The sequence below is a fragment of the Mus musculus genome, chromosome 1, assembly GCF_000001635.26.
Source record: "Mus musculus strain C57BL/6J chromosome 1, GRCm38.p6 C57BL/6J".
Lineage (NCBI taxonomy): Eukaryota > Metazoa > Chordata > Mammalia > Rodentia > Muridae > Mus > Mus musculus.
In genome coordinates, this window is record NC_000067.6 from 132,661,394 (window position 1) to 132,689,349 (window position 27,956).

Here is a 27,956-nt window from a genome sequence, read left to right on the forward strand (position 1 = left end):
CTCTGCATTCCTTCAGGTTCTTCTCTATGTTAGTCTTCGAAAGACGTTTCCTCTTCACTGAGTCTGTCTGCTCAGTGTGCTCACGGCAGGAATCCCAGCCCTCTGTGGCACGCTTAGTGAGTGGGATGTGAGAGGGGAAACTGAGCCAGTGCTGAGGGGTGCTGACGAGGCCGACATATCTGAGACACAACCACACTGAGCATGGTCTGATCCGGCAACTTGCTGGGGATTTCCAGAACTGCAGTGGACAGCATCACATACTGCGAGCTCCAGGAGAGTAGGTCAGAGACTGGATGGTAATGACCGAGCGCTCAAAGAGGGCTGTGGAGGCTGAAAGCTGGTGTCTTAGGGGTTCCATTGCTGTGAAGAGACACCATGACCAAGGCAACTCTTATAAGAATATTAATTGGGGCTGGCTTATAGGTTCAGAGGTTCAGTCCATTATCATTGTGGCAGGAAGCATGGTGACATCTAGGCAGACATGGTGCAGGAGAAGGAGCTGAGAGTTCTACATCTTGATCCAAAGGCATCCAGGAGGAGACTCTCTTCCAGGCAGCTAGGAGGAGGGTCTCAAAGCCCACCCCGACAGTGACATACTTCCTTCCAACAAGGCCACACTTCCTAACAGTGCCACTCCCTGGGCCAAGTATATTCAAACCACCACATTTAACTCCCTGGTCTCCATACTCTTGTTCAAACAAATGAGTCTATCAGGGCTATACCTAGCCATAGCATAATGGAAAATACATTTAGTCCAACCTCAAAAGTCCCTATAGTTTATAACATTCTCAACAATGTTAAAAGTCCAAAGTTCAAGCCGGGCGTGGTGGCACACGCCTTTAATCCCAGCACTCGGGAGGCAGAGGCAGGCGGATTTCTGAGTTCGAGGCCAGCCTGGTCTACAGAGTGAGTTCCAGGACAGCCAGGGCTACACAGAGAAACCCTGTCTCGAAAAACCAAAAAAAAAAAAAAAAAAAAAAAAAAGTCCAAAATCTTAACTGTAATCCCCTATAAAATCAAAATCAAAACACATCACAGGATATTTATTACCATTCCAAAATGTCATAGTGAGGAAATACTGGACCAACTCAAGATAGGAAACCATCTGGGCAAACTCTAAACTCTGTACCTTCCCACTCCACTGCTGCTGCTGTTCTTGGTGACCATTCCATTGTACTGGCATCTCCATTGTACACTGGGGTCTTCCAATGCAACTAGGCTTCACCAATAGCCTCCCATAGGCTCTCTTAATGGGGCCAAGCCTCAGCTCCTTTGCATGGCCCCTTCAGTCCTGGGCTGAATTGCAACTGAGGCTGTACCTTCACCAATGGCCTTCTCTGGCCTCTCACAGTGCCGAGCCTCAGCTGCTCTCCATGACCCCTTTATACCTTCAAAACCAGTACCACCTGGGTGATTCTTACACATGACCAAGTTAGCTGTAGCATGAGGCACAACCTTGGCTATCTCTATAACACAGCTTCCTTGTGCTTTTAGAAGACACTTCCCAGAAGATTTCATCTCAATGATGCTGGTCTCTTCTTAATCACCACTGATTTCTTACCTTCAGCTAATCAGCATCAATTGTCCCAGTGACCCCTTCTATTCTTGATTTTAAAGCTAGAGCCATATGGGTGAAGCTGCCAAGTTCTTCTGCTTCTGGGCGTGGAACATGCCCACCTTGTTCTATTACATTATCACCAGCTGTCTGTTTTCCAATTCCTTCATTGTCTGAGCTTGGCTGTCTTTGAAGTTGCTCTGTAAACCAGGCTGACCTTGAACTCAGAGTTCTGCATGCTTCTGTCTCCTGAGTTCTGTGATTACAGGTGTGTGTGTGACCATGCCTGTACCTAAGCTTTTCTTTATCTAGAACTTGTTGTGTTCCAGGTTAACCCTGAACTCTAGAGATCTGCTTGTTTCTGTCTCCTGGTATTAAAAGGTGTGTACCATCATGCCTGGACCTAAGCTTTTCATGGCCGCTATGCCTCAAGATCCAGATGAAAAATGTGTGTCATCTCAAGTCGAGATCTGTATCAAAAGCCTGTATCTTCTAGCCTTAAGATCTGGATTGCAGGTGTGCACTCCATTTCTGTATTATAGTTTATTTCAGTTAAAAGTCCAAATGAAAACAATAACCAGATAATAATGCCTAACATGATATAACTACCCCTTATTCAACAGCAAACATATAAACAATAAGCTTCATTGGGTGGGATCTTGCCCTGAGGTCACTACTCCCTTAATCTGTTCATCTCTTTGAACACAGGATTTAACTCCATTGCACTTCCTGGTGCCCCTTTATTACCTGAACCATACTTTTTTGTATTTTTCCTTTCTAAGCTTGCTATGCTTGATCAAAATAATCTTAATGAGAGTAAACCAGAGGACAAAGTCTACTTCCTTTGTCGATGCAATTAATCTCTTTACCTTAGTCTCAGGTAAACTCTTCAGACCAGGACAAAGAACAGCCACATTCTTCACCAAAACCTCACAAGAGTCTCTAGACCACACACTAAGATTCTTCTCCTCTGAAACATCTAGAGCCTGGACCCCACAGTTCAAATCACCCTCAGCACCAATGTCTTCCACAGTCCTATTAGGACTGCCCATTAAGCCCCACTGAAAGTATTCCATTGCTTTCCAAATCCAAAGTCCCCAAATCCATATTCCTCCAAAGAAAAATCCCCTTAGGCCTATCACAGCAATGCCCCAGTCCCTGATTCCAACCAACTTCTGTCTTAGTTTGTGTTTCCATTGCTGTGAAGAGATGCCATGACCAAGGCACCTCTTATAAGGGACAACATTTGATTGAAGCTGGCCTACAGTTTCAGAGGTTTAACCCATTATCATCAGGGCAGGAAGCATGGCAGTGTCCAGGCAGACATGGCGCATGAAAATGGGTTGAGAGTTCTCTACATCTTGATCCAAAGGTAACCAGAGGGGACCCTCTTCCAGGCAGCTAGGAGGAGGGTCTCAAAGCCCACACCCACAGTGACTCACTTCTTCCTACAAGGCCACAGGTACTCCAAAAAGGCCACACCTCCTAGTAGTGCCTTGACCCTGGGCCAAGCATATTCAAACCACCACAGCCAGACTAACTGACTCTGCTGAAAATTGGAGAATTGTTGCCTTACAATGTTATATGCCCAGTGAGAGAGGTTAATTCATTGCTTTTGCCATCTATCTTCCATGTATAGTAGAGCAAAAAAAAGGAAAAAGGTGTGGGAGCGGGGGAGGGATATGGTCAAGTACAGTTCTTAACAATGGTGGGATGAAAAAGACCCCAGAGTCAGCTAATCTTCCCAGGGGCCCAAGGGGGCACAAGGAGGCTGCTTGGATCCCCATGCCATGTCACCTTCACAATCTCTCGTTCATCTCTCCCTTTGCCTTCTCAGCCCAAGTGGTTGGGCCACTGTCTCTCACAGACTCCCAGCAGTAGCTTGTCATCTTCTGTAAGCTGCTCTTAGAAAGGCAAAGCCCTCCATTCTTGTGTGTGGCCTCGACTCTCTCCAGGGAAGGCAGGTGCTGCCAGTGCTGAGATTCTCCCCCAGAAGGGAACAGACAACGCCGATCCCTGGATACAGGGTGTGGCCTTAGTGCCATGAGATCCTTGCTCTTTGCACCCCGGACAGCCATCCATCTGCCAAGGCCCTGAGCCCCACTGAGAAGAGAGGCTCTCAGACTGCCCCCCCCATATGCCAGGGCTGTCGCTCAGGAAGTTCCTGGGGTGTGGAGGCCCAGGCAAATGTATTAGGATCATTAACAAAGCTGGTTTTCAATTTTTCAATTAAGGTGGACAGGAGAGAAAATGACAGAAACTAATGCCAGCTGACTTCACTGCCCCTCCTAGCGCAGAAGGAGCCAGAGTCGCCCAGGCAGAGCCTCCTTGGGGGGGGGGGGGGGCTTATCAGGGCTGAGGCTCTGCAGCTGGCTCTGGCTTTTGTGTCTGGGGAGAAGGAAGGAGTCGAGTCCTTGAAAATTCCTGGGACCAGGTAAAAAGCCTGAGAGAGGGGGGCAACAGCGTCCACCTCCACCCCACCCTCCATCCACCTCCACCCCACCCTCCATTTAGTGCTCAGGCTTGGTACCTTCTCTGCCTCATTCGGCCTGCTTTTCCCAACACCAGCAGAGGCTCTGCTCCCGTCGGCAGAGGGCAAGAAAACTCCAGGCTGCCAAAGCGCACATAAGTCAGTCAACCTGTCTCAAAGCAAACACAGAAAAGAACCCCAGGGTTACTCCAGGTAGGTGTGTGGGAAGACTCTGTGGTTTTAACTTGTTAGTTCACTCAGAAAATGACATCTCCATCCATTTGTTGTTCTGCAGAACATAAAGGCATCTTTGTTTGCTTTATAGGAAATGGGCAGAGTGTGCGCAAGGTGCTTAAGTGCACTGGCGAGTAGCCGCTCATCCATGAATTGCATCTTAGTGTTCAGACTCCACAATCAATCTGCTAATCCCCTTCTACCCTAAAGGATTTAAGTTATAGACGGAAGAGTCTCTCCTACACTCAAGGGAGAATTTACCCATAAATGTCTCATTAATTTCTAAGTTCCTTAGAAAAGCCACTGTGGTTTCTCACCCCCCCTCCCCACCCCCGCTATCTACAGAAAAAAACAACTTCATCACAAATATCCATAGCACATTGAGAAGAATTTTAACTTTATGGTCAGGAGCCTCAGGTTTTAAGTTCTAGCATGAGATATGACTGTCAACAAGAGTGAGTCTTTGAATATGTGTTTATTAGTTTGTTTTCCATCTGTAGAATGGGAGAAGATATGATAGTATGAACCAGGGAGGCCTCTGGGACACTGGTTGGCATCTGGGAGGTTCAAGTCCTGAGATGGTCAGATCTGACTGTGAACTTGAGCAGAGAAATGCCCTGGAGGGCAGTGAACACACCTCTAGGTGTGTCTGTGAGGGCATTCCCAGAAAAGATCGGATCCTGATGGTTCTCAACTGATGAATGGCATAGTTCATTGATGGATTCAAAAGCTGAACAGACAACTGGGAGGTGATGGAACCTAGGAAAGTGTGTCCTGCTTGGAGGACACACTACTGGGTGGGTGGGGGGGGGGGGCTGAATTCTGTCCTGGCCTCTTCCTGTAACTGCTCGGGCTTCCTGGCTGCCCCGGGTTGAGCAGTTCTGCTCTATTGTGCCTTCCCTGCCCCTGGTGAGCTAAATACATCTTATACATCTTGCCTCCCTTAAGAATCAGATACCTTGTCACCCTCATAAGAAAGGCTGACTAACAAAAAGCACCAGCTCTAGTTTGGTAGGTTATTTCTCTGCTGTCGGTGAAATGAGCCAATTTAAACCAGATTAGATTATATCAATGTCAGGTTTATTGGAAAACTGTACTCGGGTGAGTTCACTGGCCCCAAGGACAGAGAGAGAGAGAGAGAGAGAGAGAGAGAGAGAGAGAGAGAGAGAGAGCGCAAAATATTTGGCTTATATAGGGAAGAGCCTCTGGAGGAAGAGCAGCCCAGTCCCCGGGCTGGAAAGTTCAGGGTTGGAGGCAGGGTGTGCCAGGTAGGGACTGAGAGATACTGGGAGAACCTGGAAGCCAGGTCTGCTTTGCTATGTCCCAGCCTGAAACCTGCCTGGATTACAGTAACTCTGCAGGAAGGGTAACCACCAATGTAGTAAGGGGAATGAACTGTAGCTGCCCAGAGTACTAAAGATGCAGCTGCTCTTTGACTTAGCAATCTTAGTTTTAGGAATCTACTCAAGAGTATGCCCTTATGTGTCTGTCGTGACTTCCAGGGTCAAGAAGAGAAAGGTGACAAAAAAAAAAAAAAAAAAAAAGTATGTTTAGTATGCTACCGTTTATTTGAGAATGGGGAAGGAACACAAAAGTCAGTATGTATATGGTTGTAATTTTATATACGCTTAAAGGACAAAGGACAAACTACACATTAGAAGGTCATGAGGAAAATGGGGCTGAGAAGGTGGACGGGGGGTGGGGGGAAGGAGGGGATAGGTTTTTAATACACTTCTCCATGTGGCTTTGAAATATGCAAATAAGTGATATAATTATAAAATATAACAAGATATTTAAAGTCCCTAAAAGTGAAAATAAAGCGCCACACATAGATTTAAACAAGGCGATTAGACCGCATTGTATTAGGCAGATGTGTCTTCAGGAAGCAAAGGACGGCCCCTTTCCTCTCAAGACATCCCAACTGGTTTCCATTCATTGCATTGTGGATGCCCCTACCCTTCTACACCTGACAAAATGGTGTAAAACATTGACTAAAGTCAGGCATGGTGGTGCCTGCCTGTAATGCCAGTACTCAGAAAGGAAGAGAATTCCAGGCCAGCCAGGGCAGCACAGTCAAATCATGTATCAATAAAACCAGCAGAACAGGAAACACAAAACAAGAATCCACTGGGTAAGGACTCGGACTTGTTTGCATCCCAGAGGCCAGCGCCCCACAGCTGCCTCTTTAGGGAGGACCGGGTCTGACCTTTCCCTGCTCGCGGAGCCAGGGGACGGTGCATAGGAAAGTACTTGGAAAAGAAAAATCTTCCCGCAAATATTTTGCTGCTGCTTCAAAACCAGAGATTAGCTCTTCTGTATGGAAAAGTTGTGAGATCAAGCAAGAGCTGTGACTTGAAGACAGACAGACAGACGGACAGACAGACAGCCAGACAGACTCTTTAGAGAGGAATAAGATTACACCCACCACCACCACTTTTATCCTGCATGGGGCTTTGGGGGCTACACAAGAAGTGAGCCTGAATTCAGGGAAGAGGCTCACCATCTGACCCAGGGACAGGAGGCTCCCAGGAAGGACGCCTGACACCCAGGGTACAGCGACCGACTGCACAGACACCTGATAGTGTGTGGACAGCAAGAGGAGCAGCTTGAGTCCCTGAAAGATGGGAGCAGGATGAGTTTGCTGTGTGTTCTAAGCATCTCCTCAGATTCTGGAAGGTTACAGTGGCTTGTAGTAGTTAGTACACACCGCTCTATAGGAAGCCTGGGCTGGGGAGGTGTTGAGATTTGGTCATTGCTATGTATTGTAATGCTAAATTCCGTCCTAGAAGGTCTAGGTCCAGGTGCAAACCTTGTTCCTTAATTAAAAATTATTAGTTAAATAAAAATGGCTATAGTCAATGATTGAAGGGATTAGAAGTGGGTGGGTTTTGAGTTGCCTAGTTAAGGGTGGAGAAGAGAGGAAGGACAAGGAGGAGAAAGGAGGAAGGACAGTGAGAGGGACTGTACTCTGAGCACAAGGCCAGGGGAAACAGTAAGTATTTGGGGAGCACCATGGGGAGGTAGCCAGGCCAGCAGTTGGAAAAGTAGCTTAGGGGTGACCCCACCCCCAGTAATTGTCAAGCCAAATAAAATAGGCATAGTCTGAATCTTCTCTATTTGTAAGCTGGGGGGGGGGGGGGAATTAAGTTTAGATTGGTTGTACCACAGGGGAGGGCACAGAAGGCAGGGCAGGTGCTCCCAGAAGCAGAAAGAGGACCAGGCACGACAGATGATGGTGAAGGGAGGTATGTCTGGGTTGAGCCAGCTCCAAAACAGGCTTTGTCTGAGTTCTCCTCTTAATGTCTGCAGGGGTTCCTCATCTCTCTTCAGCAAGTGTTTATTAATATGCTCTGACTGCCTTTCCCTCTGCCACAGAAGGATTGCTGGCACAAAAGAGTCTCTAGACCCCCTCCCTGGGAATTCCAAGGTGCCATAAAAGCATACTTCCTAGATGGACAAACCCCTAATTTTCATGACTTTTCACTTTTTGCTCTTCCTCTCTCTGGATACACACACAGTCCATGCTCAGGGAACCAAGATCACTGCATCTCTTCCTTTCTTTCCCTTCCAGAGACAATTTAAGATTTTACCGTACTTATTATTTGAGTAGCTAATCGCACACATTCAGATTCAAAAGAATACATTGTAAAAATAGATTCTATTATTAACTGTCCCTCCAAGCCTGCCTCCATCCAGCTTCCTAAGTCCAACTCACTCAGCTGTGTCTGGTCAACCTCTGTCACCAGAGTCTGGGCGCCCTTCCAGAGTGAGTCCGTGTACACACACAACATCAAAATAATATTTTTTAAAAGATAAAATAAATGTTATTCGTAGTTTCCCTGCCTTGCTCCCCCACCCCGGATTAATAAATATCCTGGATATTATTTTGATTAGTTCATATAAAGCTACCACATCAACAGAACCCTAGTGGTACAAGATATGAATGTATAACGTGCTTATCCTGTCCTTTTTTGAGGGACAGCTGGGTGACTTATAATCATTTGACACGGAAAACAGCTTGGACAATGGTCTTTGCATAAACTCTTGCCTTTTCAAGGCTATATTTAGGATCAATTCATCGAAGCAATGTTTTTACTATTTATTATTTGTGTCTCTGTGTGTGCATGGTACGTGCGACTGTGTACACACATGTGCCGTGGTTGTTGTGTGGAGGTCAGAGGATATGTCTACCATGGATCTTAGAATCAAACTCAATCATTAAGCTTTAGTAGCATTACCCACTAAACTGTCTCACCTGTCCTTTGGAATCAACTTGTAAATGGCGACTTTTTAATAGTAGAGAATTTGGCTGACTTAGTCTCCATGAAGCACGTGGAACTTGCTCTCCCACCGTAGCTTCCAGGTGGGTTGGGTTCCTGATTCTAACAGACTGCATTTGCGTTGTAAGCTTTTGTCTTTTGGTGCACAGAATTTAGTATCTCTTTTGTGGTTTTCTTCCGATTATGAGATGGGTTGCACATCTTCATTTCTGTTGAATTGTTCCTATTCTGTTTGCTCTTACAGATTTGAAGGAATCTCACTGTGAAAATTACCTCTTTGTAGGGGAAATGCAGCTCACTATATCACTATATCATGCCATGTTTTGGTATGAAAATGTCTTCTTGGCTGGATGGATCTTTTATTTTGTTGCCATTTTTGTGTCATACCTGGGTCTTCTTTTTCCAAAAGCTATCTTTAAACAGTTCCATGTTTTCACTAGCATTTTGATTCTGTCATTTTCTGTGATTAATCTTTTATCCACCTGAAACTTCCTTGGAACTTATGTGACAGGGGGGGGGGACCCTAATGTTATCAAGTCTGTTTCCCCCACATTGGTTATTGGAGGGTTCACCTTTTAACTTCTGGTTTAAATATTGATTTTGGGTTGGTGAAGGCAGCTTGGTGAGAGAAGGTGGTTGCCATGTCAGTAGGCGAGACTGAGTTCAGATCCCTGGAACCTATGTAAAGTTAGGACACTCTTCGAGATCGATAGGAGGAAAAGACAGAAGAATCATTGAAAGTCTTGGGCCAGCTAGCCTAGTGTACACAGCAGTGAACGAGAGACCCTGTCTCAAACAAGGTGGGAGGTGAGGGAGGCTCAACCTGAGGCTGTCCTCTGACCTTGTTTGTATGTGCCATGGCATGTGCCTACCCATACTCAAACACACACACACACAGAGAGAGAGAGAGAGAGAGAGAGAGAGAGAGAGTCATAAATGTATCTCACACATACACACAGGTAAAAGAGAAAGCAATAGATAAACAGAATATTGTCTTTACAATCTTAAGGGAGAGAAGACTGTAGTACACATACGTTAAAAAGTTAAGAGGCAGAATACTTGGGGGCAGGGGGGATGAAAGGAATTCAGCAGGGATGGGGAGAAAAGGAGATGCTGGAATGGTGAACCAAAATTAAGGACATAGGGAACAGCCATTTGAAAATCTGCCATTGTAAAGCCAACGAAAACTCAATTCTTTTTAACAGGAATTTGATGGAGGTACCCTGTGGAGGTGGATAATGCAGCCACAGGTTAGTAAATGGAAACCCAATGGCAGCTGTAAGACCCCTTCCTATGAGTCACTTGTCAAGGAGGTCCAGAGGTCTCCACACAGCACAGACTATTTCCAGCTCTTCGTTACCCACAAGGACTAGATGATAAGACCCTCTGCCTGCAGACATTCACACATCAATTGCAGGACATGGAGAAATCAGCCCTTGTCCCTTTCTGGTGAACTAGAAGGGGCTATGCAAGCTGCTTAAAAAGAAAAGTCGTCAAGAGTATTTTCCAGCCATGAGCCCTGCAAGCTGCAACACTAACCTGCCAGTCAGGACATGCACTCCCATAAGCAACAAAATGTCTTTACGATCAGGAAGAAAACTGAATTCGTTACTTTAAAAATCTCCCCCAGAAGTAAAGCTCTAAGCTCAGACGGGTTTCACTGAAACATCAAACACAAAAAGAGCTAACGCAATTCTGTGCCAACTCCATTGGATTGTAGAAGAAGAAGTCACTTCCCAACCCATTCGGTGAAGCTAACCAGACCAAAAAGGTCTAAAACAAAAGAAGCCAAAGAATGCAGACCAAATAATATTTCTCAAGAGTATAGAGTCAGTCGGGTGGTGATGGCACAAACCTTTAGTTCTAGGACTGGAGAGGCAGAAACAGGTGGATCTCTGTGAGTTCCAGGCCAGCGAGGTCTACAGGACACCAGGGCTACACAGAAAGACCCTACCTCAAAACGAAAGAAAAAGGAGTATAGGTTCAAAGATTCATAATAAAATACTAGAGAACAGGATTCAGTAGTACATAAAAACACATCTTCACTATGAACAAATGAGATTCACTCAAGGAAGGCAAGGCTGGGCCAATATCTTTAAATTAAATTATGCAATCCACCACATGTGGATTACCATGAGTTAAGAAAACCTAAAATCCTTTCCTCTTAGACTGGACAGAGGTACGTGTGCCTTCTATCACTGTGCTAAATAGTCTCCTGCCAGTCAAGTCACGGGACAAGAGGGAACCTTAATTGAGAAAATGCCTCCAGAAGACTGGGCTCCAGGCAAACCTGAAGGGCATTTTCTTAATTAATGACTGATGGGGAAAGATCCAGCCCATTGTGGGTGGTGTCATTCCTGGGTTGGTGGTCCTGGGTTCCATAAGAAAGCAGGCTGAGCAAGCTAATAAGCAGCACTCCTTCATGGCCTCTGTATCAGCTCCTGCCCCCAGGTTCCTTCCCTGTTTGAGTTCCTGTCCTGACTTCCTTCAATGATGAACAGCAATGTGGAGGTGTAGGCCAAATAAACCCTTTTCTCCCCAACTTGTTTGCGGTCATTGTGTTTCATCACAGCAATAGGAACCCCAACTAAGACAACCTCTGTTGCTCTGCACAGTGCTGCTGCCCCAGCCAGCGATAAGTCAAGAAAAGGAAATGTATAGGCCATGGAGAAACTCAGAAAGAGAGAAATAAAAACTATTTCTCATTTTATGCAATGATCTACCCAGACAGTCCCAAGGTACCTATTAAAGCAATTAACTATTAAACTAATGAATTAATCCAAGACAGTGTAGTGTAGGACAGTCACACAAAATTAATTGCATTTCTACATGAAAGCCATCACCATAAGAAAACAACAAGTTAGCATACAATATCGTTTACAACCCCTCAAATATCCTTAGGTGTAGAATAAAAATAACCTGTAAGTGCCTCAAACTGAGCACCATGGCTCACGCCTGTGATCCGAGCACTTGAGACATGTGAGCAGGGCAGTTACCATGGAGGCCAGCCTGGGCTACATAGTGAGTGCTAGGACAGCAGGTACAACAGAGTAAGACCTTGTCATAAACAATGACAGCCACAAAATATATACAAGACATAGGTGTTTAGAAAATACATGCAAAATTGAAAACAGAAATACCATACTCAGGCTGGAGGGATGGCTCAGTGGTTAAGAGCACTGACTGCTCTTCCAGAGGTCCTGAGTTCAATTCCCAGCAACCACATGGTGGCTCACAACCATCTATAATGGGATCCGATGCACTCTTCTGGTGTGACTGAGAAGAGTGACAGTGTACTCACATACATAAAATAAGTAAATAAATAAATCTTTAAAAAATAAAAAAAGAAAGAAAGAAAAAGAAAAAAGAAATACCACAGTCGTGGATTTCATTCAACAGAGCAAAGAAGCAAATTAATTCCAAATTGACATCCTGGTTTTATGCAGTTCTTATCAAAAATCTCTACATGATTTGTAGCAGCAACAGACAGGATAATCCTAAAACTTACACTGAGAAATGAAAATAACCAGAATAGCTAAAACAATTTGGAAAAAAGAAGAAAAACAAGAAGCAGAAATCAATCGATCCAGTGTATAGATACAGAAGAAAAAAATTATGTATGACTGACAAAGGAACAGATCGGGAAGATTAACAGAAAGAGGAACGTGAGGGTGTTTTGAAATGATAAACGTGTTCTGTATCTTAACCGCAGCAGCGCTTTCCCACAGGAACGGAGACCCAACAAAGATGACTATCGTTCTGTACAAATGACAACTACACCAACCCAAGTTGGCAGAAGAGTACTGTGAGGTACATGATCAGGATGCATCAGAGGGCACACGCAGAGACAGAGAAGACACACCTCCACCACAGCTCACTCTTCCCCCCACCTGCTTATGAAACGGAGTTATTGTGACGTGTGCACCTTATGTTAGAGCCTCCGTTTAATACTGTTATTCTGGCAGTTAAATTCAACACTGGGGGACCAATACCAGTGACCTCAGTGTGCTTAGTGAGACGATGAATGGCCAGTCCCCTCGCCTTTGTTTTTTTTTAAATTTTTACATTTTTTTTCATACTCACTTTGCATTCTGCTCATTGCCCTCTCCCAGTACTCCCTCCCCCAGTCCTTCCTCTCTCCCGTCTCCCTTTCTCTTCTGAGCAGTTGGGGAACCCCCTTAGGTATCCCTCTACCCTGGGATACCAAGTCTCTACAGGGCTATACACATCCTCTCCCACTGAGGTCAGACAAGGCAGCCCAGCTAGAAGAACATACCCCATGGGCAGGCAACAGCTTTTGGGATAGCCCCCTGCTCCAGTCGTTCCGGACCCACATCTTCTACATATGTGTGAGGAGGCCTAGGTCCAGCCGCCACCATCTTTCTTAATCTAGCATGGGTGATCTTTGATACCTCTTCCCGTGTGACTTTAAGAACCACCTTTAAGTCTCTCTTTTTCTTCTCTATTCACCTATACCAGTACCTCCCATCCTCTTGACTTCCTGAAGCTGAATATCTGGGCTACACAACTAGATCTCCTCTTTGCCACACACACCCTGCTCTGGTGTCCTGGATACAGTCACAGCCTGAGTCCCATCCTTATGATGAAAATCTCGGCTTTTAAATCTAACTCAGACCTCCTGACCTTCAGACCCACACAGTCACCTGTCTATGCAACACCTTTGGTGGTGTTTCTAACAGGTACCCTGAGAGTCTTGTGTCTCCTCTCCACCTCTCTGTCCTTACATCTGAATAACAACAAATCCTACCCTCTTCGAGTCTCCCAGCCATAGGCTCTCCTCCATCCTCCTCTCCTGCCACCCTTCAACCACTAATCCAGGACCCCCACCCACTTTATTTTATAACCAAATCCTTAGCTCTTAACTATTACATAGGTCTTTTATGTGTTTTTATTTACCGTGCCTTTTCCCATGAAAGTATAAGATCCTTGAAAGTCAGCGGCTTTGATCTGTTTTGTGTCTGCATCTCTGAGACAACAGTGCTAACACTAGTGCTAACGATTTGATTTGATTTGACTTAGTCATCCAAGAGACACACCTCTGGGCATATCTGGGCATCCCTAGAAAGGCTCAACTGAGGATGGAAGACTCACCCTGAATGTAGATGGCACCACCCCATGGACTGGGGTCTAGACTTAATAAACCAGAGGTACCCAGATGAGCACCAGCATTCGCCTCTGCCTCCTGGTCATGGAGGGTCGGTGCCCTTACCACACCTTCTACACCACGATGGACAGTATCACTCAGCGCGCAACCCAAATCCACCTCAGTTGCTTGTACCAGGCATTGTGTCCTTTCAATGAGGAAAGTAACTAATACAGGGGTCCAAACCCATCGGCTGTAAATAAGTGCATGAGCGCACTCGCATCAGCAGAGACAAGGCTTCCCCTGCTCAGGCTTCCCTGGCCTCTCGGAAGCTCTTCACACTTAGGGTTCCAATGGCTTTTAATACCAGGCAGCATGGGGGCCAGGTTAAGCTCTCATTTTCCCGCTGGGTTCTGAATTCCCCAAACCTTAGTGCTTGAGTCTGTCTGTCTGTCTGACATGCCTCTCTCTCTCTCTCTCTCTACCCCCCCCCCGTGTGTGTGTGTGTGTGTGTGTGTGTGTGTGTGTGTAGGTTGAGAACAACTTTGGGAGTCAGTTCTCTCTTCCGCCATGTGGGTCCTAGGAATTAAGCACAGTCCATCAGGCTCAGTGGCACGGCCTTTACCCCATGAGCCCTCACGCGGCCCCAATTATTCTTTTTAGCTCCCTCAGCCCAAGCACACGAGTTAGCTTTCCCTACAGTTCAAGTTCAGACAGACTTTGTTTTGGCGACTATGAATCTCATATTTAGTAAGCATTTTTTTTTTACACCCAATCTCCTCCCCCTTTTATTTTCAATAGTATCAGCATAAGACCACTTGGGGACAAAGATGGATACCTGCCCCCTCTTCAAACAGTAACACCAGCTACTAAATGACCCAAGGTTCTGAAGCATTTCACCTTTTTTTTTTTTTTTGGTTTTTTTCGAGACAGGGTTTCTCTGTATAGCCCTGGCTGTCCTGGAACTCACTTTGTAGACCAGGCAGGCCTCGAACTCAGAAATCCACCTGTCTCTGCCTCCCGAGTGCTGGGATTAAAGGAGTGCGCCACCATGCCTGGCGCATTTCACCATTTTCACGGTAGCTCGATTTAATATAGCAACACTCCTGTGTCATAAATAATACTGAAGCTCAAATGAGTTTTAAAACTTTTTCTCTGAGGAACACAGAATTGCTTCACCCAAGATCACACAGTATGCCCCAGCTTCAGGTCATGTGATCTTCGGGTCATGTGACCTTCATTCTTTGCCATCCTTCTTACTTTCATGCTGCCTGGGAAATGGCGGACTTGCTCATGGTGACACATGAGTCACTTGTGGGGCAAAAGCAAGAACCCAATTGATCCAACATCCCTCTCGGCAGACTTCGGGTTCTCCTCCTTGTTCCAACAACTGCAGTCACGGCTTCAAGGTGAGCTGCTGAGGAGGGAGGTTGGAGAGCCAGAAGCATGCCATTTTGCTGAAGCCAACAAATATACCACATGCTAGACAGAGCTCTGGAGGGCCCAGCTGTTCTCCATAGGTGGGAACAGGCAGCTGCATCATAGACTGTCACCGCCAGCCTTGGCTGTAAGATGGAAGAGAAGAAAGATGGCCAAGTGTTGCCAGCTACCCACCTCAGGCTCAGGCGGGCCCCTTGGCTCTGGCTGAGTTAGAATCTAAACTAAGTCCTGGGTAGAGAGCCCCTCATCACTAAGTGCAATGCAGCCTGGGCGACTGGTGTCTCTGCTGGCTTCTGATTCCTCGGATGCGATGCACTGACTGCCTTAGTGGGAAGAAGTGGGAGACACAGCTCCTGCTCCGAGTCTTCCGGCCAGCTGTGCTCTGATTTTATTGTCTTCATACTTTGGGAACTTTGACCCCCAACTTTGCTCCCATTTCACCTATATTTCTGTTTTCTGTTTCTCCACTAGTCGGGAAGTCTCCTGGAGCAGTCTGGACATCATGGACATTGATACTGCTCCTCCTGCATCCTACTCAGAGTTGTCTAAAGGCCAGGGCAATGCCTCTGCCATCAGACTGGAAGTTCCCACGATCAAGGACAACTTCAGAATCACCTAAGCTATATCCTGTCTGATCTTTTAGCTCCCCGTGCCACCAAGGACATGTGTACTTTCATCCCTCTCTGCAGAGACCACAATGGCCAATTTGACCACGAGGGAGCTGGTAAGCGCACCAGATTGATCCAAAGAGGGGCCTTGGGCCCAAGTCTGAGCAGATGCTGATGCTTAGGTCTCACGCGATTGCACTGAGATGCAGAGGGGAGAGGCTGCACTGGGTCTCTCCTCCCTCGCTGCATCCCTGCCATGGGTGCTGTGGCAAGATAGACAGAAGGGAAGGACACAAGGACGGGCCCAGGGAACAGCGCAGAAGCAGAGGTTCCAATAAGCCACACAGTGCTTTGCTCTCACAGTGTATTGGTTCAGGCAGCTGACAGAGCAACAACCCGGTTCTTCTTGGGAAGAAGTTTGCACTTGTGAATGGCAAGCACTATTCTATAATACCACAAACAGAACTTATGACTCTTCTTGGTTTGTGGGGCTTATTCTTTTATTCCAGTCTTAATCACCTTATGTTATTTAAGGTATCTTATTATAAAATTAATCAAATACTAAGCAATAGAGATGCCCCCCCCAAAAATGGAGAGCTGGAGAGCTGGCTCATTGGTAAAAGCACTGGCTGCCCTTTTCAGGGGTCCCGGGGTTCATTCTCAGCGCCCATGCGCCAGCTTACAACACTCTGTAAGTCCAAGTTCAGGGGTCCCACACCCTCTCCTGGTCTCTCAGAACACTGGGCAAACGTGGTACACAGTCATACAGGTGAAATACACACACATAAAAATTAATAAAAATGATTTAATGTTTACATTTTTGTCTCCTTATCACCTTAGTGTAGTGATTCTGAAAATGGGCTTTGGGTTTACAGATCAAGGTACGAATTCCTGCTCATATCCACTGATCTGTGAATCAGCTATGTGACTTTGGATAAAGTATTCAACCTATTTATTTGTGTGTTGGTTTCCTGGTGGATAAATTAGGGCAGGATTCCTTTTCAGAGCAACTTGAATCTAAATTCTTTGGCTCACACAGCCTTTCCCAGCTGGCTCTGCCTCTGCTGTCACCACATTGACCTCTGCGGTCCCAGCCAGCACACAACCTACTTGTGTCTCTACCTTTCCCCTGGCACCATCCCTGCAGGCCCTCCAAGCGGGAAGGCACCTCCCTCGTGGGAGTCTTTCCTTTCATCTTCTCACCTAGGCCGGTCTTCCCAGCAGCGCCCCCCAGAGGTCAGTGTGCCTACAAATGGATCAGCCTCCTGTAACATTGTCAAAATGAGCAGGCACCAATTCTTGCAGGCCATGGTCCCACCTTAGCTATTTCCAACAAGTTCCAGGTGATTCCTGGGGAGAGAACCCCTGGAAGCAGAAAGGCTCCTTAGACACCCACAATTGCTCCATTAGTAGCATTTGTATTTCCTGACTGACTCAGGCCCTGGGTAGCCCTTTTCCCTGCTCAGCCTTCACTGCCTGTGTGAGAAATTTTCCAAAAAGGTCTGATGACTCAATGGAGCAACAGTCAATACAGGCAGCCTAGAGTTTCTGGTTGGAGACAAAGAGAATCAATCATAATAATGTATGCTGCATACAGCTCTGAAAGCAAGGGCCACATCTTCCATTTTCTACTCCGAATCATTCCTAGAATGTCTTGGGCCTATAACTAAGTTCTAGGAAATGTTTTTGTTGAGTGGATGACTGAAAGAGCAAACCCGTAAGAGGCTCTGGCCCATGGTCCTTTAGGAGCAGGCAACATACACAAAAGGGCACAGTTAACATACCACTGTCTTTTCCTACAGCCCAAACCTGGCCTTTACCAGGGGTGAAGAACACAGAACTTAAAATGTGAGTCCCAGTGTCCTAAGAGTTACCAAGCATTCCTCGGAGCAAACAGGCAACAGACCCAGGAAGGAGGGTTATTGTTTTAAAAATTATTTCCGTAGTCCTCAAAGAACTAGAACAAAGCGGGATTGTCCTGGCTGCCTCCCCTGCAAGAATTCACATTCTAGACTCGTCTAAATGCCAGTTCAAATGCTGCTCAGAACACGATTATTAAACAAACAGGCAGCCGCCGCCGCACTGAGGGCGGGGGCTGATCCCCCGCCGTTCCCCTCACTCCTCCCCACCATTCTGCAACAGCTTTGGGTAGTGACACTTAGATCTCTGTGCCTCCAGTGTTTCTATTACTTCAGCCCCATGTCCCCTCCTCTTTTTTGTTCCCTTTGACCTACTACTCCTCGCTGCCTCTCCCAGGATAGCCAGTGGGTGAGCTCTGTGTGCAGTGCAGGGCTTCTGAACAAACTCATCTGAAGGAAGCTGGTCGTTGGGAAGTCTTCCGGGACATCTAACCCACTTGCAGAGTCCACTCCCTTCATTCTCAACCTCCAGCAGACTGGGAAGAAAGCAAAAGCCTATTGAGAGCAGCTGAGTGGGATGCAGGCTGGGAAGATCCGTGCTCAAACTCAAACTCAAACTCAGGGTCTTCAGTATTTCAGAGTGAAAAATTGTAGGTCTACAGAGTGAGTTCCAGGACAGCCAGGGCTACACAGAGAAACCCTGGCTCAGGAAAAAAAAAAAAAAAAAAAAAAAAAGCAATGTGGTATTGAAGTAAGCCCCGGGCTACACTGTCAGAGGAATTACATGTAAAGGCCACGTGACTTGTTCAGCTGTTCTGGCTAAGAGGCAACACACTTCTATACTGTTATCCAGATGAAGGACTCTGGGTAGGCACCCTACCACTGAGCTGCACCTTCAACCCCTTTAGCGTTTTAAATTTTGAGATGGCTTGTTAGTAAGTCACCAGATTTGCCTTAAACTCTCTTAGCCTAGTTAGGCTTTGAACTTGTGATCCCCCAGCCTCAGTCTACTGACTAGCTGGGATTCAGTCCTGGGTCACCAGTTTAGAGATGACATTTTAGAGGCTGTTTTTGGAGGCTGATACACCTTTCATTGCCTTCTTTCCATTCAGTCTGTCCACACTGAGTGTCATCACTGAATAAACAAGGCAGCAAGAATGAATGTGCACCCTCTAAGTAGCTCCCAAAGAGCAGAGGTGAATGATACAAAGGACCAGCCATGTCCAATGCCAGATCCCAGATGACTGACAAACAAAGGAACCGCTCTATTCCCATTCAGAGGGGGTAGAGACTGGTTGAGGTTTCCAGGCAATTCGAGCCATTGGGCATGTTGGCCAGTTGAGGTCCCAAATGCTTGGAGAAGGAGCAGGAATGGGGTAGGCCAGGAGGGAGAGGAATAGAGCACGTGACTGGGTTGTGGTTTGAGCAACGGCTCAGCAGGTCTAAGGCAAGAGGGACATCAGTTTGAGGGGAGAAGAACGTTTGCATGGTTGAGAGGTGGGAGAGCTGGAGAGAGTGTGGGAAGATTTTGAATGCCAGGCTGGAGCTTTCTCTTTTATCAATTGTGTGAACAACATGTGAGACATTCTTACAGTAAAAGGCCTGGGCGATGCTGAGGAAGCTAATGCTCCTTCAACGCTCCCTTCTCTCACCCGAGTCCCCTCTCAAGCCGATACTGTTATTAGCCCAGCGGCTATCCTAATGGCAGGCAGAAGAACTCATGCTAGAACACGTGAACTGCTGGGTTTTTCTGTCCCACGGATGGGTGTTCGAGAAGGAAATGGACAGCAGAAATGATGACAGGTTTCTCTTGAGAGGCAAGAGCAGCAAGGCATGAGGTGGCAGTGAGGGAACGAGATGGAAGATGTGAAGGATGCGGGAGAAAGAAAACAAACAAGCTTGCAATGGTACCAACTGACCTGTGGGGACCAGGGCTTCGGGGTTGCTTAGAGATAGAAGAACAGAAGGTGGCATTGTGTTTTGTTTGCTTGTTTTGTTTTGTTTTTCGAGATAGGGTTTGTCTGTGAAGCCCTGCCTATCCTGGAACTTGCTCTGAAGACCAGGCTGGCTTCAAATTCAGAGATTTACCTGCCTCTATCTCCCGAGTGCTGGGATTAAAGGTGTGTGCCACCGTGCTGAAAGTGGCATATTTTAAAGGTAAGGGTAAGAGAGTCTAGAATGACAGAGGCAAGGAAGAGCCTCTATCATAAGCTGAAAGAAGATGATGATGAAATGCAGGATTTTCTAAGGTGGGTTTAGATAGTGAGAGAATGCTTCCTTAGGCTCAGGTCAGCTCAGTGGTAGAGGATTTGTCTGCCAGGCAAGGTGGCATGGGTTCCACTTCTAGCACCCACAAAAAAAACCAAAAACCAAAAACCAAAGAAAGAATCAGCATTAATACCAGTTCAGAATTGAACAGAACCTGGGGAATTGCCTCAGTCGCTCAAGCAGGAAAAAGCTGTAAGAAGAAAAATGACCAAGAAGAGGTGGCAGCCAGGTCTACTCCATAGTTTGACAGCTGAAAGCTGTGTGGAATGGCACCTGAATTCCCAGCTACTCAGGAGATGGGACACACAGACAGTGTTTACCCAGGAGTTTGAAGTCAGCCAGAAAAACACAGCGAAACCTTACAACAAGGAAAGGGGAAAAAAAAAAAACCTGTATGTTGGATGCTATCTTTTCAGTGTGCAATAACAGTCCTTGATACAGTCATGTGCTAGCCACTGAAAATTTTTATCCTGAATTCAAAGGACTAAAGGCAAAACCAAACAGAAAACTAGGCAAAGCACACTGGGCTACTCCACAGGGCTCACTCCTCCTCCCCTGACTCCAGGAACTGAGTTAATGGTTTGGCCAAGCCAAGCAAACGGTGACTCAGTTCCCTTTTGCTGCTTGGTGGCTTAGACACAGGTACATAGCTAAGTTGGCCAAAGAGTCATGACGAAATCAACTGACCAACACTCTGTCTCCTAAAGCATGCCGCAGAAGCACGGCGCTTTGCTTCCACCAGGAGCTTAAGTATTTTAGGGTGTATGCTTGGAATAAGGCATCCATTTTGTAACTATGAGGTTATAAATGTGGGAGCTAAGGATATCGAAGCAGAAAGGCAAAAACAAACGCCAGTTCCTTTAAAAACCTAAGACTTACTCCAAACTGGAAAGCGACTCCCTTGAGACCGAAAGGTAATTAATGGTCTCTTGTTAAGTACATGCTGTTTGGGCACTCTGTTAAGTCTTGTAAGGCAGGCAAGTGAGAACCACTATAATCACCTCACCAGCTTTTCCTAAGACTCTAAAATATTTAATTTACAGCAAAGTAAGTAGGAGGAGCTAGGCAGAGTCAGGAAAAGCCTAACCCTGCAAAGCAGCATGGGCAGCTGTAATCTGGAACAGTACAACACAATGTGCCTTACTCTATCTAACACAGTGACTATTAACTGCACACTTTCTATGTACAAGGCCCTTTGGAGAATAAAATGGTGAGCAACTGTGAAGGTTAATCCCGACTGTTAGCTCAACGTGACTTAGAATCACTATGGAAGCAAATCTCTGAAATGTCTTTGAGGGGTTACCTAGATGAGATTAGTTAGATCCAGCCCACATATGTGTGGTAGCATCCTTTGGGCCAGGCTGAATAAAATGAGAATATGAATTCAGTGCAACCATCGATCACTCTGTTTCCTGATAGTGGATACAAGTTGACCTGAAATTTATGCTGTTATGACTTTATTACTTGGTGGACTCTATACTCAAGAAAAGTGACCTACGATCGTGGTTCCATGAATCAAAGGATCTAGGAAGATGCAAATTCATTATAAGGAGAGAGGGTACAGTAAGGACGCCACTGACGGGGTTCTGTGATGGCTAGATTTAATTGTCAAATTGATGCACTTTAGAATCTCCTGGGAAGGAGTCTCATGGAGGATTGTCTAGACTAGGATGGCCTGTGGCATGTCCGAAGAGAATAATCTTGATTACATTATTTGAGGTAAAGAGACCTGTCCACTGTGGGTGGCACCATTCCCTAGGTAGGAAATTCTGGTTTTCATTAAAGTAGGAAAAGTGAGCTGAGCACTAGAATGCCTGTGTTAATTCACTGCTCTCTGCTCTTGGTGGTGGAAGTAATGTGATTGGCTGCTTCAAGTTCCTGCTGCCTTGACTTCTCCCACTGATGGGCTATAACCTGGAATTACGAGCCAAATAAATTCTTTCTTCCTTAAGTTACTTTTGTATTTTATTACAGCAACGGGAACTGAAACTAAACTAGATTCCTTACTCAAAATCAGCAACCTAGGGAAGTGTTTCCCCAGGGTCAATGCAACCCTGGCCCAGTGGGGGGCAGGCAATAGAGCTTTCCAAGCTGGCAGCAGAACTTGGTAGCATCATATACATGGTACTTTTGCAGGCATAAAGACTGAGGAAGATTGAGGAAGTCATTGAGTTTTGCATCACAATTCCAGAGGGTAACTAAGGCCAGGGAATGTGTGGCAGGGCCAAAGTCCTTGAAGAGAGGGCCTACAAGGCCTCAGCATGAAGCTGTGGAAACCCAGAATGCTGGAGATGCCAGGACCATGGGTCATTTGCCAAACAAACCTGCAAACACAAAGTGGAGCTGGCCCAGGGTAGAGACCTTGGGTTCTAAACGAAGCAGCGCTGGAAGAAGTAGGGTTACCCAAGTCATTTGGAGCCCAGATGACTCTATCACAAGCCCTTGGTGCTGAACATGAAGCTACGGGATTTAATATTTTCCCTGTGGAGTTTCACTCTTGCTTTCATCCAGTCATTCCTTAGTATGTCTGCATTCTTCCATTCTTAATTGATCAATGTTCATTTTGTATTATCGTACAGTGGAATTATGTAATTTGTCTTAGATTGCCCTGAGTCTCATATGAAACTAGGTCTTTGGACTTTTTTTTTTTTTTTTTTGGTTTTTGGTTTTTCGAGACAGGGTTTCTCTGTATAGCCCAGGCTAGCCTCGAACTCAGAAATCCGCCTGCCTTTGCCTCCCAAGTGCTGGGATTAAAGGTGTGCGCCACCATGCCCAGCAGGTCTTTGGACTTTTAAGCAGCGTTGGGTTATTAAGGACTATGGAGGACGTTTGAAGTTATGTTGAATGAATTTGTATATGAGATTGCCATGAGCCTGCAGGAAAAGGGGGGGAAGGAGAAGTTATGGCTTAAACTCAGTGTGTTCTGTACAGTTGTGATGGTTAATCTTAATGGTCAACTTGAAAGGATTTAGAATCCCCATGGAAACTCCTCTCAGAATGTCTGTGAGAAATTGTCTAGATTAGGTCAACTGAAGTGTCAAGGCCCACCCTAAATGTGGCAGTGTCAGGGTATGGACTAGAGTAAAAAGTGAAAGTGAGCTGTACGCAAGCGCAAGCGCAAGCGCAAGCGGTCACTCTCTGCTGGATGGATACAATGTAACCAGCTACCTCTCCCTCCTGCTGCCCTGACTTCCCTCATTGTGATGGGCTTTACCCTTGAACTGTGAGCCAAAACAAAGCCTTCCCTCCAAAAGCTGCTTTGTCAGGCATTTTAACACAGCAAGATAAGCAGCTAACACAGTAACGGGTGGCTGCCTATGGAGCACGGGTGGCTGACTATGGAGCCTCTTCGTCCTCTCCTTTAGCAGCTATCGATTGGGCACCAGGCCCCGTTGCTAGGTCATGTCCTGCTCTTCTTCCAATGTCATGTTGTATGCAATTCAAGTCCGGCTGCTTTCTGTGTCTCTCTGTGACATTCTCAGCCTCTGCATCTCCCTGAAAGCTCTTACCTCCACCCGTGATTTCAACCTCTTCCTACACCGCCACCCGTGATTTCAACCGCTTCCTACACATGCTGATTTTTCTTACCCCTTCTTCTCTCCCACAATTAGATCTACACTTGCAGCTTTTTAATTATCCATTTGTACTTTGATCTCTCATGGGGACCTTACAAAACTATATATTTAAAAGTGTACTCACGTTTTTTTCTCTACCAAACATATTCTTCCTATGTATATCACTCTGTCCCAATCCAGCAAGTTCAGCCACTAGTACTGACAGCCAGACTCCTCTGTCTCTTAACCACACATATCCAACTGCCATCCACTTGGGCTCTAAGTGTCAGTATACTCTGTTCTCTGTGCCTAATAGTCTTGCTTCTCATTGGTGCTTTAGTTCGAGTCTCAACAACATCGAGACAAAACCAGATCACCACTTTCATACTCTCTAAAAATACCCCCCCCCCATTTTTTTTGCCTCTGTGAGACAGTTCTCCTTTGCTGTAGCATGTCTGCAGACATTTTTAGGATGCAGAACATCTGAATTAAAGGCAAGGTGGGATGTACTTTGTCCCAGCTAAGTTACTGTTCAATAGGAATACGATAACATAGACCACAGAGCAATTTCATATTTTCAAATTCTCATTTTAAAGTAAAAGAGAAAAAGCTGAAATTTATTTATCTTATGTAACCCAAATTTTATCTTTAAACATGTAATCAACACAAAAATTACTGAGATAATTTCTACCAGACATAGTAAATCTTGAAAATGTGATGTGTGGTTTACACCAACAGCATTTCCTAATTAGGGGAAAGGCGCACTTCCAATGTGCCAGTGGCTACTATGTTGGACATCACAGTCCCAGACCAACCATGACAACAGTGCATGCCAGGTGTGATTGTTGGTTATCCTGCAGTATTTGGGACACAAGATGGTGTACAAGTGATTCTTAGCATGATGATCAAAAGAAGTGTCCCAAGCTTAGCCTGGCTTCGTTGATTCCTTGTACTTTGTGAATAAATAATATGACTGTGTTAAGTCACAAAATGCAGGTTTAATGTACAGCCCACACTAATGGGTCAGTAGCAGGCCGTGTTTATATCTGCTAAAGTGGAAGTGCTAAGAGTTGGACTAACTATCCAAGGTAGGTCAAGAAGGGTGATGTTAACATAGCAAAGCAGCCTTCAAACAGACAGTCTATATACAAGAACTAATTGTTAGGCAAATTACTCCCATTTTATAAATATTAAGCCCACATGTTTATAACTTTATAAGTTGTTTTCTATAGGGCTCGTTCAAGTACTCACACACAGAACACGGGAAATGCCTAGGGCATGCAAGGCCTGCTAGTAACCAGTGAAAGAGAACACAGATGCCCACAGAATCATCTCTGCAACAGTTTGGGTGCAGGATACATCATTAGCCTTCCTAGGCGTCAACAACAAAAAATATAAAACATAAACAACTTAAAAGAAGAAAGCTTTATTTTGGACTAAATAGACTATTTCTGAGGTTTCCATCCATTGGTTAAAGGCTGTGGTGAGGTTAACCATCACGACAGCAACATGTGGCAGAGGAGGCGCTACAGCAGCTTTAAGAGAAAGGTGGGAAAGGTGGGATCTGGATATAAGACATACTTTTTTTGTTTGTTTGGTTTTTTGGTTTTTTTTCGAGACAGGGTTTCTCTGTGTAGCCCTGGCTGTCCTGGAACTCACTTTGTAGACCAGGCTGGGCTCGAACTCAGAAATCCGCCTGTCTCTGCCTCCCAAGTGCTAGAATTAAAGGCATGTGCCACCACTGCCCAACCAAGATGTATTCAAATGGCATGGCTCCATAAGCCACTTCCTCCAAGTAGGACCTAATTCCTAATAGCTATGAATCCGGGTATAGATTAACCTGTTGATAAAACAGACTAGTGTCCTCCATTGACCCTTCACTTCTACAGTGCTGACAGCTGATGATCAAGCTTTCAACACGGGAGTCTCTTTGGGAGACACTACATTTCTGAACCACAACACAAGGTGCCATGGAGGCCTGGGTAGAGATAGTGAATGGCCCCAGGTTTCCTGGAAGACAGAATCAGGCGAGAAGTTTGATGGTAGCCGGTGGAAGGTCCATTCCCACTTCTGCAGGGCTGTGATCGAATGCTGCTGGAGCTCCTCCCAGCAACATCTGGCTCCAGGATGTGGCCAACTTCTCTCAGCCCTTAGTGCCCATCTCTGAAAGAGCCTCCTGCTTCCATAAGCTCATCCCGACACTGCCTAGACTTAACGCTTACATCTGCGCATCTAGTTTCCAGTCCCAGAATTTTGTCCTGACAATGAAGGTGAGACAACAAGAAGCCCAGGCTTGTGTAGCTCGGATCAGGAGAGCTGATGCCCCGTGGTATGACTCTGGCCAATGGGAAAGGTTCTTCTCCATAGACTGTTTTGAGGCAAGGAGTCACCATTTCTACAGCCCTAAAACCACACTAGACTTGTGTGTCACTGGCTAGACTTGGTACGTAGAGTAGTTAGGTCAACAGTGCACCCTTGCATTGGCGACCCCTCCCTCTCTGACTCTCTCCTTTCTCTCACTATATTCTCTTGGATTGCACTTCCTAAGCGAGATGCGGCAGAGGCCTAATCTGTAGGCTCTACTTTCCAGGGATACAGATAAGATGTCAAGTGACTCAGAACACCAAAGAGATCTTTGCACTCTGCATCATCTGGGACGTTTGGCATCTTACTTGTAGGTGCTTTAGTGGAGATACAAATCCCTGGGTCTCCAACGCAGCCATGCTTTCTCCACCTACCCTGCCAGCTTAGCCCAGAAGACCTGGTCCATCACTAGGACACCAAGCTGAGCATCTGGGGGAACATGCCACTGTCACTCCTTCTGTACTCCCCGGAGGGCAGCATCCTCTACCTACAAGGACATAAGCAACATTTGTCCTATCTCTTGATTGAAACTTGAAACGTTTCTCCCTTATCCCCCTCTTCTGGTATTTCTTCATACCAGAAACCATCGCAGGGTGTTGGGAGTGGCAATCACTGCTTGTTTTATTACCCTAGCAAATAGGGTGGCTGGATGCCCTAAACCATGCCTTGTTTTTCCAATAGGAGAAGTTTGGTCTTCTTAGTCACGTGGCAGCCATAGAAGGGGACACACCACGCGGTCTCACACAGCTGTAGAGCCCAGGCTGCTCCTAGCACCCACCCACCTCTGCAGCAGCTCCTAAACACGTGGACGGAGGAAGAAGTAGTGCTGTTACTAAGGGGACACCTCACCTCCTGCCATCCCAGGGATACCATGTGACGAATAACTTACTCTTTCTGTGGGTCCTCCAGGAAAGCCAGGGAATTTACCCATGTGCTCTGCCTCCTCCTAAGCAGACCTGGGGAACCCACACCCTTTCTGTTCTCACCTACGGACTGTTAGACTTGCCTCCCTCCCTTTCACATACAGAATCCCAGGATAGGAAAGGCAGCTGTCAGTGGGGGGAATTGCCCTTTCAAGCCCATCTTTGAGATAAGGTGGAGTCTGGTTACAATTAGCAGCATGCACTGATCTTAATGGATTCTACAAATTTGTAGTCCGAAGACCCGATGACAGCTCCCAGCCGCCTGATAAATATCACCAATTACCGCCGGGTACAATTGCCTTCCCTGATTATTCCTGGGATCCAGAAATTGCCTGGAGCCTCCCAGTTTAACCTGAGAAAAAGAAACAAGACTTGTGCACACTGAGGGAGATGTCTGTCTGTCTGTCTGTCTTGATCTGGAAAAGATGAGGAGGAAACAATAGGTCTTTCAGGGGTTGCTTTCCAATGCACTCTAGTCTTTCAATCTCAGAAGGAAGGCCAGCCCAAAAGATTGCAGTCAGCCCGAGTCCCAGTAATAAGAAAGTCCCTGTGCTCCAACATTATGAGGACAGTAACATTGAAATAACTGACCTGTTTCTGTTCCCTGCTTTAAAAATATAGATACTATGTATATGTTTTGCCTGCATGCGTGCCTGTGCACCATGTTGTGAGGTACCTACAGAGGCCAAAGATGGTGTTAGATCCTAGACTGGGGATATAGACAGTTGTGAGAGTGCTGAAAATTGAACCTGGGTCCTCTGGAAAAGCAGTCAGTGCTCTTAACCATAGAGCCATCTCTTCACTCCCTGTTCCCGATCCTTGCTGCTTTTTTTTTTTTTTTTTTTTGCTATCCAACTTTATTTTTTTTTTTTTTTTAAAGATTTATTTATTTATTATATGTAAGTACACTGTAGCTGTCTTCAGACATTCCAGAAGAGGGCGTCAGATCTCGTTACGGATGGTTGTGAGCCACCATGTGGTTGCTGGGATTTGAACTCCTGACCTTCGGGAGAGCAGTCGGGTGCTCTTACCCACTGAGCCATCTCACCAGCCCGCTATCCAACTTTAAAGTCACAAAATAAAAGCTTTTAAACTGAATTCCTCTCTTTTGATCACTGTTTCATTCCACTCTGCAATGAGGACAGTTTGAGGCACTGGCTGGAGAGGATGGACAGAAATACAACAGATAAACGCCCAAAGGCACAGAAGAGACAAATGTGAACAGAGACTGATGGTAGGCAGTCTGAAGCAGAAAAAAATCCAAGAGGCCATTTGCAAGCCCTGGTTGTGAACTGTG

The 27,956-nt window shown here is 46.0% G+C and overlaps 1 protein-coding gene and 1 long non-coding RNA gene across 39 annotated transcripts in view; one reads left to right on the forward strand and one right to left on the reverse strand.

The window, feature by feature from the left end:
• The window catches only part of Nfasc (neurofascin), a 177,159-nt gene that overhangs the window by 96,704 nt on the left and 52,499 nt on the right, over positions 1-27,956 (reverse strand). For 34 of the 38 annotated variants that reach the window (XR_001784700.2, XR_387171.4, XM_030254571.1 and 31 more), the window contains exon 2: positions 4,086-4,194. The exons of the other annotated variants lie outside the window; for them this stretch is intronic. Coding sequence is in view for 21 of the 34 variants with exons in the window: in XM_006529635.4 (XP_006529698.2) it covers positions 4,086-4,194 (109 nt within the window). In the remaining 13 variants the exon portion in view is untranslated. The remainder of the gene's footprint in view (positions 1-4,085; positions 4,195-27,956) is intronic. 38 annotated transcript variants of the gene reach the window in all.
• Positions 7,187-27,925, forward strand: Gm46157. Its single transcript, XR_001779421.2, has 3 exons — positions 7,187-7,251; positions 9,745-9,789; positions 15,555-27,925. It is a non-coding gene; the product is annotated as a predicted gene, 46157 (long non-coding RNA).